Source organism: Vicugna pacos, chromosome 21 (genome assembly GCF_048564905.1).
Source record: "Vicugna pacos chromosome 21, VicPac4, whole genome shotgun sequence".
NCBI lineage: Eukaryota > Metazoa > Chordata > Mammalia > Artiodactyla > Camelidae > Vicugna > Vicugna pacos.
In genome coordinates, this window is record NC_133007.1 from 17,126,877 (window position 1) to 17,144,781 (window position 17,905).

A 17,905-nucleotide genomic window follows, 5' to 3' on the forward strand; every position below is an offset into this window, starting at 1 on the left:
AAACTTTAATTGCATTCCCATTATACAGTCAGGAAGTAGAATAAGCCCTCAAGAAAAAAAAAAGCAAAAATGCCAAGATCTTCTCCAACCACAATTATTTTTAATCTATGAAACAGAATTTCCTTACAAATTAAGTGGCTTTTATAATAGTGACATTTATCATTGATGTGATCTGTTTAACATGACTGTAGTCAGAAGGGAAGTTGGGCCCGTTATTTTTCCAGAAATTGAAAAAAGTACCATCATTAAGATAAGGAAGAGAAAGATTTGTATCCATCTTTTTGGGACATGTGAGGTGAGACAGAAGTCTCGCAGCTGGAGAGTTTGTGGATATTGCTGGAGGAATTGGAGATGCTCTCTAGTAAGCGGGTAATCCCTCTTCCCCGAACACTGCTGTTTCGGCCAGAAGCTTTCACCCCAGATGGGCAGTCACCTGGGATATTGAAAATATGAGAAATGCGGCAATTTTACAGTTGTGTGATAAAGAGGTGCTTCAACTGACTCATCCTGCTGCAGGCTTTCACTAAGCCACGATTAAACAGGTCATCAACAGGGGAGGTAATTCTTAGAGTAAAGGTGGAAAGGTTCAACACGAATATTTTTTTGTTTTTAGTCCTGGAAACCTTAGCTGAGGTTCTTCAGGGACCACCTGAAATTTCACATTTTTAAAATTTTCCCATCAAAACTATAAAACTATAGCTGCCATAAAAGTAACAAGTTTTATTTTAAATGCCCTGAAGAGAAGTCTGAAGAGTAAGTTAAATTATATCGAGGTGATACAAAAATGTACATATCCAAGTTGTTTAAGGTGTTTATGCCAAGTGAAACTCCCAAGTCAACAAGATCCTTAAGTTCCAAAGCCAGTTTAGAGAATCTGTTTAAGTACCGTACCCTGGGATTGTCAAAAGACCCTAAACTCTTTGAGGTGCATTCTTATTAAATATAAGATGCTTACCAGTGGGTGCGTTTGAACTTTGTTCCTGATCAGAAGAGCTGAAACGAGAGAATCCTGAGCTCTTAACCCTTAGCTTCTGTAAGTAACAGAAAATACCAGGGGAAAACACGTTTATTTCTTATTGTTGGATCATCTACTTCAATTTCAGATCACTCTTTAAATGCAAACTAACACCCACTTTTCCAGTGTCTGATCAACTTTTGAAGAGTACTGCTGTAAAGGAGAGCAGAGAGTAATCCCTGAAGGGAATTACAGGGTCAAGAAAGGGTTATTTTTAAATATGACATTATAGCATGTTTGCTGATGAGAACGATTCAGAACAGAGAGAAACCCCAATGATGCAGGAGAAGAGGAGGGAATTATTGGAGCCACGCCCTCAGATAGGTAAGAGAATGGGACCTAACATATAAATAAAAGGATTGGTCTTAAATAGAAACACAGACAATTCATGCGTTAAAGCAGGAGTAAAAGCAGAGTATACGGACAGTGCAAAGGCAGCAATATGTGGAAACCCTCCTCACTGCTTCTATTTTCTCAGATCGGGAGGGGGCAAGGGGGCAAGAGCATCGCTAGAATAAGGGTGAAGAAGAGGTGATGGAAGTCCGAAGTGAGAGAAGGTGAGAAATAACTGTGTAGGGGAGGGGGAGGTTCGTTAAACTAGAGAAATGGACACTGCCAGGCAATGCTGAGGCTCACTTGAAGTTGGTGGTGATGAATATCTAATACCAGTCAGTATGGTAGCTTCTTTTGAGCCCCAGTTAACTTCACATGTATAGGAATAGAGCAGGTGAAGCGTTAGCTTTAATCAGGGTTAGTGTCTATCAACCAAGAATGGTGAAGAATGAAGGGCCAATGGAAATGACAGTGAAAGTGAATGGAAATAACAAAGCAAGGAATCTAAGCTGGGGAGGAAGGAGATGAAGGGCAGGGGTGAGGTGGGGAGAGGAGGAGACACAAGGCTGCGGCACCGTCCACGTGTGCATGGCACCCCTGGAGCCGTGCAATGCAGTGACCCTGTAAAGGAGCACAGGACAGTGGAGGCATACAGTGAACTGAAGGTCCCAGTAGAGATCAAAGGACTGCTGGCACAGGGAGACAGACAATGGTAGTTGGATGCTTGAAGTTGACATGAGGGAGGAGGTGCTGCTGGGGCACAGTGGGATAAAGGCAGGGGGTACTTAATGTACGGCAGGAGTCAAGGAGCCGAGAGGTCAGGCAGTCGGAAGGACTACCTGTGGGGAAACTAAAGTCAAGAACTCTGATGGGAATACTGTTTGATCTCCTGGCTTGGTGTTGCTGTAAGAATGATGGGAACCAATTCAGGGGCCTACTGATGCCAAAAAGGGGTTATGAGGTACTAACGCCTGAATGGCATGAGATTCAAAGACTAGGGATTTTAGGGAGAAGGTAGGAGGAAGTCAGTCTGGAGACAACAATATTAAACAATGACAAATACCTCAAAACTAGATCTATGATAAATGAGAAAAAAAAAAAAAGATGTCGCCATTTAAAAGGGCTAACAGGGAAGCAGCGTCTTTAGCTGATAGCCACATTTCAATTAGAGCCAAGGGGGTGGGTAAACCTTCCTGAGAAAAGGCGGAAGAGATCTGAGATTCTGCTGGCAAGTGAAGTTGAGAAGACCCAGAGGAAAGTTTCTTAGGAGTTGGGGAGGGCTCAAAAGCAAAATCGACCAAACAAGATGAGTCTAGGAGACAACTGAGGATTAGGTACCCTGAGCTTCCACAGTGACCGATGCAACAATGAAAAGGGGGACAACGAGACTAATTCTGGTGGTCTCAACACAGATGGTGATGATGGGGCTAAGGTGGACTTTACCCACCTGGGTACCACTGACATTTTAGGCTAATACTTAGTCTGGGAAGCTGTCCTGCACACTGTCAGATGTTCAGCAGGATCCCTGGAATCTACCTACTGGATACCAGTAGTACTCCCTTCCCAGTTATGACAACCAAAAATGTCTGCAAATGTTGCTAAATGTCCCCTGAAGGACACAAAGCAGGCTGTGGTCAAGAACCACTGAGTTAATGGTTAACAGAGTAGAGAGGAGAGGAAGAGTCTTGCCCAGAGACTATATGGAACTTTTTTATTTCTTTAAATTACCATAGAGTAAGATGGACTTTTGGGGGGCGCACACTTCTATGAGTTTTAACAAATGAAGAGATTCATGAAACCACCATTGTAATAGGGATACAGAGGCATCTTACCGCCTCAGAAACCTTCCTGTGCGATCCTTGTACAGTCATGCCTGCCCCCAACCCCTCACCCTTGGGAACCACGGATCTGTTCATTAGTTTCACTTGTATTTTCAAGAATGTCATATAAATGGAATCATCCAGTATATAACCTTGAGACTGCTGCTTTAGCTAAGCGTGAGTAATACCTTTGAGATTGATCCTAATAGTTATTTGTATCAAACAACCATTCTGGGGTTCCCTTTTTATTAGTATAGTTTTATTAACTATTTTAAAGTAATAGCAACATTCATTTATTATGAATAATAAGACAGAGTTCTTAGTACTTTCATAAACTGCTGTATTTAATCCTACAACCACTAGTCCTTATTATTCCCATTATACAGATAAGGACAGAAAGTTCAAATAACTTGCACAGAGTCACACAGCAGAGCCTGCAGTGAAATTCACGAATTCTGACTCAAGAGCCCGTATTCTTAACTGCTGTGCTCTCAGTAGTGCAGAGAGGCCTTAAAGTAAGGAAACAGCAAGGAGGGGAGAGAGGTGGTCGGGACACTAGACAGCTTCTAATCAAATCCTGAATCAGGTCTTACACATTTTTGAAGTAGGCATTTTAAATATTTGTATCATTAAGTTTTTGGAATAAATGTTTGGATGTGTTTTGCATAAACACTAATTGCCAGCTTTAATTTTCTTAAAACTCTGTCAAATATAGTGGGATATCAACATACTAGGAAGGAAAAGGATTTTATGCAAGCATCAACTGGATTAAGAACTGTTCGACATTCCACAAAGGATTAAAAAAAAATGTCTAAGAGAAAAGAGAGCCAAACAAAGTCCTAATCTTTGGCTGCTGCTCACCAGGACCATACTGAGCAGGACGTAAGAGATGAGCAGCTCCTAAAAGTCAGCTCCTTACCTGGTAACGCTCTGCATCCAGTACAACCATTTTGGGTGTCACACTATTGCTGGCCTCATAATCTTGAAGTGGTACATGAGCCTCTGTGAGCTGGATCCCAAAGAGAGTGGCCAGGGAGTTACTGATGCAGTACCTTTAAAAGGAAATTTAAAATGTTCATTATCAGAATCTCATTTAATTTATTCTAAAGCATTCACATCTAAAATTTTCTAACATAAAGAGAAAGCATGTTCTAAATTAGGGGAAAAAAGAAAATTCAAGATTTGGAGAAGAAATGGGAATAGGAAGTAGTAATTATCATAAAATCGGTCATTCCTGGTAAGCAGTGCTCTGATTACCAAACAGAATTTCAGATACATTATAAGGGAACAGGAATGAGGGTAAAGATGGGCAGAATTTTCACACAGTTAAGGCAGGGAGAGGCAATACCAGAAACAGGGCTAAAGCTGTAAAAACACTTATTCACCCTCAAAAGCAACTATCTGTGGGAGCTTATCCCACAGATCTGAGGTGGCAGGTGCTTTCACTGAAAAATGGGAAGAAAAGGCTCTGTATTGCTTGAGCACCTTCACAAGGAAGGGCTGTTCTTCATGAGAGGAGGGAATTTCATTTTCCTACAAGAATCCTAGAAGGAAAACATTTCAGTAAGTGCTTCTGAAGGCTCAGCCAAACTGCTCAGGTGGTAACTATACCTGATTAAGTAGTGAGATGGGGAGAATAATAAAAGTAGTATGATTAAAAAAAAAACCCCTTTGTTTTAAAAGAGAATTGTGGAAACAGAGGTGAACAGTGATTCACCCCAATTGCCAAAGCAACAGCAAGCAAAGTGGCAAAGTATTCAATGCAAAACAGTATTAAGAAGAAACTCCTTTCTCCAACTTACGCGATTTTCTTGCAGACAGCTAAAGCACAGAAGAGAATGTCATTTTCTTCATGCCACTTGCACCTGCACAAAAAAAAAGACTTTAATATCCTGATCTAACTGAAGTAGCATTGCTTATGGGTTTTATATGCCAGGTTTTTAGCTTATTTAAGTTGAATTATTTAAGAAAAACTGACACTATTGCTCAAAGATTAAGGTTTATAATTTAACACACAAAAAAGGTTTTTTTAAAACAAGTTGTTTTTTTTTAATATTGAAGTACAGTTACAATGTGTCAATTTCTGGTGTACAGCACAATGTCCCAGTCGTGCATATACATACATATATTCATGTTCAAATTCTTTTTCATTAAAGGTTATTATGAGATATTGAGTATAGTTCCCTGTGCTATACAGAAGAATAAGTTAATGGAACAATTAAACTACAATCTAAGAAAAATTTCCAGAAATAAGATCTGACACTGCATACTAAAAGAGCCCACCAAACACGTGGAAAAACTGACCTGCAGTAATATACTCAGAGAAATAGCCTAGCAAAACGATTAGACTTTAAAGATGAAAAAAATCTTCTTAAGGTCTCAAGGTAAAAGATCAAATAACTTAAAAGGTCAAGAGAATTAAATGTCCAAACTTCTAAACAGCAACACAAAGCAATGCAACAGTGCAGTAGTCATTTTCTAGAAACTCACGGAAATAGAACGTGAACCAACAGAAAAGTTTTCAACATGCAAGCACACATGTTCCCGAGAGCCCTGGGTCAATCTACTAGATCAAGATTCAGCAAACTTCTGTAAAGGCATCAGATAACACAGCAACCAGCTTAAAACTATAGGCGACATAATGAGACAGACAGAAACAGTAGTCATGAGACTTTACACCACTCTCCATATAAGACAGGTCAAGTAGACAAAATGTAAATGAAGAGATAAGGCAGTTCAGACATAATAAGGTGAATCCTATGGAGACTTATCAAACTCTGCACCCTGATAATAAACAATACGTATTCTTCTCTTCTCACGTTTCCACAAAACATTCACAAAAATTGATTATACATTAAATTAGCAAAAAACTGTAGAGCACTATAACTTCATAAGGCAGAAATGTTATAAATGATACTTTGATCACAATGCAAAGATACTAGAATTTACTAACAGAAACCAGAAAGGCTTTCCATCCGGACATTTAAAAGCCTCATATTATCTCTTGGGTTAAAGAGAGTTGAAACTAAATTTTTTTCAATGACAAAATATTAAGTCAACAACTTATGGGGTGCACTGCAAGCCACGTTTAAGAGAAAATTCACTCTACTAAACACTTAACAATAAAAAAAAGATTTTTTTTTTTGCTGTAAAAGACATTAGTGGAACAATAGCAAAATATGAATGTGGCCTTTAGATTAGATAGTAGTATTGTATTAATGGCAATATCCTGTTCTGATAATTGTATCGTGGCTATATGTATATTTATTTATTAAATATATACATTTATGTTCTTGTTCTTAGGAACCACACACTGACATTTAGGGATGAAAAGGCACTGTGACAGCAACTTACTCTCAAGTGGTTGAGAAAAAAGTTTGTGTGTGTATAAAGAAAGATATGAAGAAAATGTATTAAATTATTAACTCGGAAATCTAAGAGAATAGTATCTGTAACTTTCTTGTACTAGTCTTAAAACTTTTCTGTAAGCCTGAAATTATTTCAAAATAAAAAAATTTCCAATTTATTTCACTTATATAGTTCTTGTAAGTACAAGAATTCTATGTAGTAAAACATCTATATAAATAAATATAAAATAGTCTTTCACCAGTATAGAAATTCTAAGTGATAAAGCACTGTCAGTTTATTTGGTAGTTTTTTTTTTGTTTGTTTTTAGTGACAGACAAGGTAACAGTGTAACTTACAATCAATGAAATCTTATGTTCAAGAAAATACAATGATTCCAAAGTTTCATAGGAAAATACTGCCTAAAATGGTAAAAACTAATCCTACCGTATTTTCTCAGTCCAGAAAAGAAGTCAACATCACTATCACCAAATCACTGTAAATACCTTGTGTTGCTAGAATAATCCCACATGGCCACATCGAGGAGGCTCCGAACCCAGGTCTTGGAAGGCTCCTTGAGAAACTTTTGCTGGTAGATCCCCACTACAAGATCCTCTACAGTGAGGAGTTCTAGCTCTTGCCTGATTTCTTCCATTGGTAAACAGAAACACACAATCAGTGAGTCTAGGTACACAGAATGTGTACACCAACATGAAAACAAATACAGACATTAAACTGCACCTGAGCAGTGACCCAGTATTACTTACCTGATGATTTCTCCATATGCTTCAAACACCAGTTGACTCTAGCTCTATCATCAGACTGGAAAAGGAAAAATAATTTACTTATATTTTCTCCCATCCTGAGTTACTTTTAATTAATGCAGTCCTTTCAAACTGTGTTATTATGAGATATTGAATATAGGGGAGGGGAGGGTGGGCTAGGCGTTGGGTGGGAAGGGAGAGACTAAGGAGTTTGTGACAACTAAATGAGAACTGTGAAAAAGAGCAACATACAGCAGAAAAGACCACTGATGTTAATAACCAGTTATGTTCATAAAGCAATGTTAACATACTTTATGAACAGCAAGTGAGACTTACGGTAGGCAAATGAAGAAACATATGCTCAGAAAAAGATAAATATGGTAATTTTGTGTTCATGGTGACACTAATAAAGAGTAAGGTTAAAACTCAATTTTATGACACCTAGCCTAGAAGAATTTAGACAAAACAAAGGATAAAGATTATAAAAAGATGATCAAGGGATTGCTACAAAAACGAATTTGAATAAATAGCATTCTTCCCTTGAAGGACAGGTATACAGACTAGAAAACCATCCTTCAGGGTAAAAAAGATATTGAAAATATTTCAGAAAGAGGAACTAAAAACATGAGATCTGACAAAGTTGAAACATATTCAGTTTTTGCAGTCTTCAAAATACCTCCAATACCAGAGAAATTTAGAAGGAAAGGCATTACCCCTAACTGCATTCAAAGAACTAAGAATGAACATGTTTTAACAGACACAGCTAATACACAGACAAAACTTCTTTCTTTGGGTATCTTTCATAGATCTTTTGGTTTCTAAGTGGATGCCTTATAAGAAATTCATACATTGAAATTACCTTGCAGTAGATGGGTGGCCAGTTCCCTGGGTTTGGATGAATAAATCTATAAAGGTTTTGTAACACAGTTGCCTGGCCATGCCCAGATTCAAAGTGTGAAATAGGAATCTTGTGACTAGAATCACCTGAAGGAAATAAACAGGAGGTAGGAGTTAAAAATGTGACCAAGACAAACATTATGAAGTAGTTACAGAAGTAGGGGTAGGAAGGGAGTAGTGGGTAACTTGTATCTAAGCACTTGTACCAAGCCTGGTACGGTCAGGTACTTGACATACTTTATCCCATAATCTGATGAGGCAGGTAATACACACATACTAGAGAAGAGACCACTGAGAGCCACAGAAGTTAGCAGCAAGTTAACAGCTGGCTAACAGTGGAGTCTGGACTCAAACCCAGGTCTGTTAGGTGATCGAGCCTATACCGCGTTTTCACTGTTCCTATGTGACCTTTCATGGATGGTTTATTAACAAGGCTGGAGACTTTAATAGTAATGACTGCTTTTTAAATGGTTGCTAAGATGAGTATTTCCACTCCCAGTAAGAACTGGACCAAGTAATTCAGACTAACCTTCCCACAAAAATTTAAAATGCTTAAGGATATCAAGAGCACCTAGAGTAGCAAGGAATTACTAGATCAAGATGCAAGAAAATACAGAAACCCAGAGAGGTGCGCCCAGCTTTTGGGGCAGTTTTCCCCCTGGAGTCATTTGCTGGTCCCAGAAGAGGAAGTTTAATGGCTGAGAAGTGTGCCTCTGACAGATCTGGGCCCTGGTTTGTGAGACCCAAGGTGTCTTAAAAAAGCAAACATATAGCCTCTCTGGAGGAAGAGAAGATTATAAGCCTCAAATTAACTTAAATCTTTTTTTTTTCAAATAATGTATATGAATAACCAGGTACACAAAGAAACAAGATTGAGAACCAAAACAGAGTTGATAGAGATCTAAAGGTATTCCAGATGCTGAAGTTATATAGGACACAAATTTTTAAATAGTAAATAAATTTGATGAGATCAAATTACGAATTTCAGCATAAAATTGTAAACCATAAAAAAGAATATAGGAAGAGTTCAACTTCTGATAATGACAGACTGGGAAAAGCTGAACATATGAAACACCCTCTTGAAAGCACTGCAGGGGTGAAATGACGGATTATGGGCCCAGATCTTAGAAAGGAAGAAATCCTAGAGAGTTGAATCTGGCATTTGGGTTTGTTGGTGATTTGAGCATTTACCAATTCTACAAGAGAAAATATAGAGGCCAAGAAACTGAGATGTTTTCAGCAGACCTAGAGCTAGTAAGAATTTAAAGCATTACTTGTGTATATATAAAATTTATAAATTAAAAAATATCCAATTGTCTTCTGGCCTCCACTGTTTATGCTATGAAGTCAGGTGTAAATTTTACTGATGATTCTTTAGTGGTAATCTGTCCACCTTCCTCCTCTTTTTTTTTTAACGTAAAGATCAACTAGCAATAGACTGACTCTCATAAATCTGAACCCAATTTTAAATTATCTCAATCTCTGAAATTGGATTAAAACAACCCGAGATGGCTAGACACTCTAGCTTTCTGCCAGAAACAATCATAAATCTTTGGAGAGGAATAACAAGTTTTCATATGTACTGTTCAGCACTCAAAAAAAACCAGTCATATGAAGAGCTGAAAACTTGATTAAACATCAAGATAACCCACAGATTATAAAAATATATCCAAAAAGAAGATCCCTGTAATAGGGTTATCAGACATAAGGCTTTAAAATAATGAGGCTTATTATGTTCAATGAAATAAAATATACTGATAATTTCAACAGAATCATCATAAGAAAGAACCAAATGTAAACTCAAAAACTGAAAATACAATCCCCAATCCATTTTAGGATAGCAAAATAATCTTGATAACAAAATTAACATTAGCCTGTCTTTGACATGAATGCACAAATCCTAAAGCAAAATATTTGCAAACCAAATTCAGCAATTTATTTCAGAGTTATACAATGACCAATCTGGATTTGTTTCTGGAATGTAAGGTTGGTTTAACACTATGAAAGACACAAATCCAAGATACAGAAAGAGAATTCATCAAAATGTGCAACTGATACCTCCAGGCAAACTAGGAACAGAAAGGGACTTTATTCTGACAAAGAGTATATACTAAAAATAAGACAAAAAAAAAACTATAGTAAACAGCATACTCACTGGTGAAACATTAGAAACTGGAGTACTTAGCCAGCACATTAGCACAAAACAAGTTTCAAATTTTTTAAATAAAAGACATAGATTAGAAAAAAATCATTTCACAGATGTGATTATATAAGGAATTTACTAAAAACTCAGACTTCATAGCAAAGGTGGGATAAAACCCAAATACAAATGTAAACAGAAAATATAATTTTAAGAGATATCATTTACAATAGCAACAAAAATGATAAGCTGTAACTAATAAGATATTGAGATCATTAAGGAGAAATTTATAAGACTTCATTGTAAAGCATTACAGATTTAAAAAATAAAAGAGTAGCCCCGTGTTCATGTACAGAATTAATATCATGAAGCTGTCAGTTTTCTCCAAAATGATCTAAAGACTTAAAGATGATTCAAAATCCTGAGGCTTGAATCCAGGGATTCCAAATCCTGAGGTTCTAAATCTCAACAAGGCTTTTTGTGTGAAACATGATAAACTGATTCTAAATTGTATGTGGAATAGCAAAGGGTCAAGAATAGCCATAATATTCCAAAAGAACAAAGTCAAGCAAATATTGTCAAAATATTGTGTTTAACAATATGATACGGGCACCAAAAAACAAGCCGACCAATAGAACAGAAGGTATCAAAAAGACTCATGCATCAACAGAAATGAGGTATGATACAGGTGGCACTACATGTTGGGGAACAAGCTGATTATTCATAAGTGATGCTGAGACAACTGATTGTCCACAAGGGGAAAAAAATCAAACTATATCTCTACCTTACATCATGCACAAGTCAATTCCAGGTGGAATAAGAACCTGGATATGAAAAAACTTTAGAAGAAAATATGTCTTCATGGCCTTCAGGTAGAATGGAATTCTTAAGACAAAAAACCCCACAAACCATGAGAGAAGATTCATTTACTGAACTAAAAACCTTTATTCATTAAGACACCATAGCGAGAGTAAAAGACGCAAGGCAGACTGAAAATAGGTATCTGTACACAATTAATCAATAAAAACATATATATATAATAAACTTCCATAAACCAATAAAGATGACAAACAATCCAATAGAGAAATGGGGAAAAGACACTGATGAGTTAAAAAAAAAAAGGTGAAGAAATATACACGTTAAGTTATATAAAAGTTCAAACAAGGAAAAGTAAATATACTATTTAAATACGTATTTATAGTAAACTTATTCGTAAAACAAAGGAAGACACAATTCAGAATAGTGGTTCTCTTAAGAGGGGCGATACAATGAGGGAGCAATCAGAGGGCTTCAATGATAAAGGCAGTGTGCTGTCTTCAGCTGACTGGCAGGTGCACTGCTGTTCATTAACATTCTTTATACCTTTATATCTTAAGTGAATGTTATACTCTTTATTGTGCCTGAAGCTTCATTCAAAAAGCTGATAGACTTTTTGTACAGGAAGCTGAAAGCAGTTTTCAAGGCTCCGCTTGTTTGAAAGCAGAACTTCTCTCTCAAAATCATTAACTAGTAAAATGGATAAAAGCAGCGCCTCCTCTGGAGAAGCGGGGGAGAGTGAGAAGGGCCCAAACCTCCTACCCGCAACACACTCATCAAGAACCCGAAGTCCCCTTCAGAGGAACGAACTGGGTGGTGGAGGGGGGGGAGCGAGGAATCAATGGGGTCCGTATCAGAATCTCTTCCAATCTTTTGAAATTCTTCGATTCCAATGTGCTAAACCATAATGCCCATGAAGCATTCACTTGATTTCAATTACACATACATCATAAAAGGCCAGACTAGCACAGAAGCATTTGAAAGATCTACACGCACATTTCTTAGCTACTAATCAAATTGTACCCACGTGTAAATTTGCTTCAGTGTGTGACGGTATGGAGCACGGTCTTTTCCTAAGCATCAGCTTGATTACACTAGCCGAGCCATTTTCAGTTATTATGTCGACATAGCTGTCACTTTAATACAGTCATTTATCTTATTTAATTGGCACATTTCCCAGGGGTATCAAATTGGCAATTTAAGACATGCTTAAACTGGTGAGCTCCAAGGACCATAAGTTTCTTGAATGAAAAACATTGTGCTCAGTTTTAATTAGTTTGAAAAATAACTCAAGAAAACATTCCTAGAGTCCTTAATAGGTTTGTTTTTAAGAACCACACTTTCTGTTAATCAGTTAATTTGAAAAGATTGTAAAAAATAAGCCTTTAAAAAATAAGGGATTTAAAAAATTTTAATCAGAACCCAAACAAGAAATAGTAAGGGGACATTCTCACAAATGAGTGTCTGGGACAGAAGGATTCCAGTGTACTCAGGAGATGAACAAATCAGAAAAAGAGCTTAAGTGAAAATGTGAAATTAGTTCAACAGCTAAGTTTCTGTTTTTGGTTTTTTACTACTACCTGTTTAGTCAAATAACCTCAAACAACGTACCACTTGGGGAGATCAACTAGGTTCACACCTGAAAGTTACAACAGAATTTTTCTTCTATAATTTTTTCACTCAAAGCTACATAAAGGGGCCTACTGAAAAAACAAAACAAAAAACTACCTTAAAGTCCTTGTTCCAAAGCCTACTGCCCTGATCTCAAGCAGACAAAAAAAGGACTAGTAGATATTTTTCACTGAGACTGGAAAAAACTCAAAGGACATGACCAAAAATGAGTGTAAAATATTCTCCTCATTTATTAAAAAACAGTATTACAAATATTACAAAACAGCTGCTTGTTATGGCAGATTTGAAAAACCTATTTCTACTTTCAAACACTCCTACTGTTTTTTTTTAAGAAAAAAAGACACAATTAAAATTAAAAAAGCAAACGTATTATCATGATTTCCATTTTAATCGAACAAGAAACTGGATGAAATCTAGGTTCCAGAAGAGTTCAAGAGCCTAAGTATAAACGGTCACAACCTTTGGCTGCAAGATATTTAAAATAGAAACGTGTTTTCCTCCTCTGAGAAGTTAATTCATAGCTATTTTGTCTGTTTAACACTATCCTATTAGTTTCGAAGCATCAAGTTTTTCCCCCCTTACTTTTGAATGGACATTCCTGTGAATGGCCCTAAATCTAGACACTATGATAACTCTTAAAAGACCTAAGTACCTGGCCAGTGAAAGCCGCTGATCTTCAGGCCAAAGGATACAAACAGAAAATAAAAACACAATCCTCATAAAGGGAAAAGGGATATTATCCTATCAGTCTATATAATTTTAGTTTTTCAGGATCACATACACCATCTACCACTTCTATAAAGATTCTCCAACAATACTTAGTTACTCTTCCCCAATCGATGTTTTATGTGTCTGTTTAAAGCAGTGTCTTAACCAGGTACGCACACATTCAGTGCCTATATTCTACCCCATTCGTTTATACTTACTTGCAGCCTGACAATGAAATCGAAATCCTCGTGGAATTTCACCTGCAATACAAAATATTTTGAGAGAAGCAGAAATCTGGAAGCTCTCTGGTTGTACTACAGTAATATTCCATAGGCTGACCAAATCATAACATAGGTAACTGTTACTGCTATGCAAAATTATAGAAGATTAACCGTCATAGAGGATTTTTTTTAAACTTTGATAACATGATGACTATCAAAAAGCTTGCCAAACTGTCTAAGGTACTTTAAAAAGTTATTCCTTACAGAGCAAGAAATACCAGGTGAAGAAAATCTGGGCTAAAGGAGTCTTAGCCAGGGGTCCATGAACAGGCCATGAGGCCCTTGACAGAGCAAAGTATTTATGTATTTCTCAGAGGAGAAAAGTCTCCAAATTCTACCTTTTTAATGTTTTACATACATACAGAAAAAAGTATCTATTTGACGTGTCCTAAGTAGCAACTCTCATAAGTGTAAGTCGGAAAATGTGTTTTTCTGTTATCTCAAAACAAGGAAAAGGGCTGGGCTGTCCTAGTGAATTTTAAAGTGACTGGTAAACCTAAAGATGAAATTCTTCTTTCCCCAACCACTTCTCCTTTAGTCTTCTCCCTGTATATTCCTCCCACTTACCTTTAAAGGTATATGCTCCCTTAACTACTATCTATCCACTTGGGAACTGAACCGAATCCTATGTCTTCATTCCTAATTGCTTTCAATGGGGTGGAGCGGTAGGAAGAAGAAACAGTGAGAACATCCCAGAGCTATTACACACCAGGCTATTTCCAGACGTTCTCATGCATTCCTTAGAACAGCCCTCCAATAGGCATTATCTCCATTTTACAGAGGAATTAATAGGTTTTCAGGATAAATACTTTGCTCAAGGTTATGAAGCAATAATAGCAAGTTAAAAACTAGTGACTGTCGAGGTAAAGAAAGAACAGAGGTATAAAAAGCTTTTAGAAAATTCCAAGATATAAGGCTGCTGATAAGCAAGTAGCAAGCTACACATTCTTCAGGCATTCTGTCCACCCAACTCTAATGTTTACTTGAGGTTAAAAGCCTAAACCAAAAACTGTGTCAACATTTAATAATTTTTCATCCAATTATTATGAAGTCTTGTTACATTTTAAGAACTCAGCCGCACAACAGCTTTTAAGAAAAATACTATCATCAAATAAGGTTAAGATAAAAAAACAACTTTTAAAGCTCTAGCATCTACTCTAACTGGCTACTTACCAGGATTTATAAAACTGTGGAAATCTGCCATAATGCCTTCTTGGAGAGAATATTTAACACAGCCGATTTCACAAGGGAGGAAGCGCTGTTCACAATGAGGAGGTAGCTCACCATGGCTAAAAATGTTCAAAAAATAAAAAATGCCTCCAAGGAGAGCTTAAAAAAAAAATAGACAACATGAACAGACGAGCATCGCAAATTTACCCCTCTGACAAAAGCAAAAATTTTTAGAACCTTTTTTCCTGTGTTCCTATATTCCTAAATAAGCTGGAAAAGAGAAACAAATCAGCTGTACCAGATAAATGGACAGATTTTTATAATTACACTTATCAAGGATTAAAGTAGTAACCACTCTTTGCATGAAGTGACAACATTATTCAAACATACAGCCAGCTCTACATAAGCCCTGAATCTCAATACTGACTGAAGAAAAGCTGTGACCCATATTCAGGAAATACAAGGATTTGGAAAGTAAAATCAAGTAGAATCAGTGTAGAAAAACTCTATGATATAAACTATGAACAATTTAGTTCACTCTCCTTTTTACCAATATAAACAAGATCACTAACATATTCTCTAAAGGAAGAAAGAAATAGGAGAATGTAAGAAGGATCTTCTTTACTAGGATTGGCCACATTTAAGAATTTATTCATCTTCAGCCAAGCCAGAACACGATTAATGAAAAACAGCCAGAAGGAATAGCAAGGACTCTTATTAGCTACGTTTTTTTCTAGGCTAGCTCAATTTATCTCTACCTTTATAACAAATGTATGTTCAGTGCCTAGCAATAAACACTTAAATCCAAAAAGTATGTTTAATAACACATGAAATGATAGAAACCAAGAGATCAGATTTTTGTAAAGAAATTCTCCAGTGATACTTCAACAAATGTATGTTACCTTATCTTTTACAACTTTATTGCCATCATGTTCGACCACCTGCAGTCAATTACTTTGAAATGCAGGATCAAAATGAATAGAATGCATGTTTACTGATCAATTTACCATAGTACTTTAGGTACCCAAGTTTATCTAAGCAGAATATTTTACACTTTACCTTGATCACTTTCTAGAGACAAGCTTGACATATCTGGCGGTGAAACATTCGGCTTTGGTACAAGCATGCCTGGTTTCCTCAGTGGGGTGGAAACAGGTTTCTAAAGAGAAAGGTAATGATTGACCACATACTTAAACTCTTGTTGGGCACTTTATAAGCATTAAATTCAGCAAAAATAACTGCAAAACAGCCCATAGATTACTTTGGTAACCTCTTCAGGCCAAAACAACCTAAGAAGTATATAAATACATAATTGTCAATGACACCAATACCCAAAGGCAGACAATAGTAAAATCTATAAATATTTTGAATCAAAAGGCTTAGTGGTAAATAACCAGTCCAATGATTGCTGAAAGTCATTTGCCCACTGCTGATAACCAAAAACTAATCCTATGGAGTCACACAATATGTGCCTGTCCAGCGGCCAAAAGAACATCATTTGCCAACGCACTCTAATATTGTTTGCTTTTCACTTAAAGTAAAAACCAGATTGTGCTGATTCCAAGTCTCAATGAGGCGTACATACAACATGGCTTTCATTTAAGGGGAAATTGTAAATTCCTTAAAAGAAACTGTAGTGAGAAGAACAAAATTAAGCTCACAAGTGTAAGTACAAATTCAACTATTAGAGCTTTCACTCAAACATAAATCCACACAAAAAAAATCTCTCACACGTAAAATAAAGCACTCCTGAATTTCAATCCAATGTTACCAGTTTAAAATTTAAGAATAGAATTGTACTATGTAAGAATGGAAAGAACATGGGGCCGGGAGTGGGGGGTCCTTCACAATTACCTGCTTTTTCTTGATACCTAGCAACAACACATTTGACTTAATAGTGTTAACATTCTGCTATACGAAAAGTTTCCCACTTAATTCAACTCTTACCTATAAGGCACACATTCACCAACATCCACAAATCTTATTTCAATGTTTTAAACACAGTAACTGGCCTGATTCCAGGTGTCATTTAAAAAGAGAATGGGACAAATTACTTTTAAACATCTGAAAAAGGGTTCTTAAATCATAAAAGAGTTGAAGAAGACCCTCAGAGGTCGTCCAGTACAAACCCTAGATACCAACACTCCCACTGCTGATCACGGTTTATTGGCTGCAGGTTTCCTAATGGGATTTTTCCCTGGCCTTCACCACCAAACGGTACCAATCCGTACCCTAGCTCTGGAGCCTGGTGGTTTTTTAGCAGGCATTCTGACAGCAAGGGGGGAAGAAAAGGAAAACTCTTCTTTGCACTCACCCAAATCACCCAGTCGTCTACCCTTGACATTCACCCATTCACTCATCCAGCATTTACTGAACATGCCTCTGTGCCAAGCAGGTGGCTGCTCTTCTCTGGCTACTTTACCTGCTTCTCTGAAGGCCAAGAGTCCTTCCCCTGGGCAACCCTCCACTCTCGAGCCATTTCTGCGTATTTCTCCTTTTCCTCCTCCCTCAGAAGCTTGGTGAGATATTAGGGGGAGACAAGAAGAGAAGCAGCAGTGAGGACCTAGTGCCCTGGGCCCGCGGGTAGATGCCTGATCCTTACACCGAGGTGGTTCTGGAGTCGGTTTGCCCTGGGCCGGGAACGGAGGGCTCCCTCTCCCTCCAGCAGGGGCCCAGGGGTCACTGGCCTCCTCGAGGACTCTCGCCCTCCCGCCTCGGCCTCCTACATGCCCAACTGCCCGGCCGAGGTTCATCCGCCCCCAGCCTTACCGCCCAGTCAGCGGAGCAATAAGGGATGGCATCAGCGACGCGAGCCACGGGCAGGCCTCTCCGCCGTAGTTCGGGGATCCTCTCCTGCACGAAGAAATAGTAGGCATTGCGGGTGGCCCTGCGGTTCGGCATAGCGAGCGCGGAGAGGCCTCGACGCGGCCCTGAGACAGAACCAGCCGCCGCGCCCTCGCCGGGCTCCCGCCCTTAGTAACCGA

At 37.7% G+C, this 17,905-nt stretch overlaps 1 protein-coding gene across 3 annotated transcripts; it reads right to left on the reverse strand.

Annotated features, from left to right (window-relative positions):
• Window positions 1-78: 78 nt before the first annotated feature.
• On the reverse strand, window positions 79-17,905 carry MAEL (maelstrom spermatogenic transposon silencer). 3 transcript variants are annotated; one of them, XM_006209016.3, is made up of 12 exons: window positions 17,691-17,904; window positions 17,344-17,436; window positions 15,981-16,080; window positions 14,925-15,080; window positions 13,689-13,730; window positions 8,137-8,261; window positions 7,281-7,335; window positions 7,020-7,161; window positions 4,971-5,033; window positions 4,088-4,220; window positions 956-1,031; window positions 79-433 (listed from the first exon to the last, which is right to left on the reverse strand). In XM_006209016.3, the coding sequence occupies exons 1-12, from the start codon at window positions 17,820-17,822 to the stop codon at window positions 246-248; spliced, it is 1,305 nt and encodes a 434-aa protein (XP_006209078.2). In that variant the 5' UTR covers window positions 17,823-17,904; the 3' UTR covers window positions 79-245. The 3 variants fall into 3 exon arrangements, with proteins under 3 accessions (XP_006209078.2, XP_072802301.1, XP_072802302.1); XM_072946201.1 differs by having other exon boundaries at window positions 391-433; window positions 956-993; window positions 17,691-17,905; XM_072946200.1 differs by lacking the exon at window positions 956-1,031 and having other exon boundaries at window positions 136-433; window positions 17,691-17,905.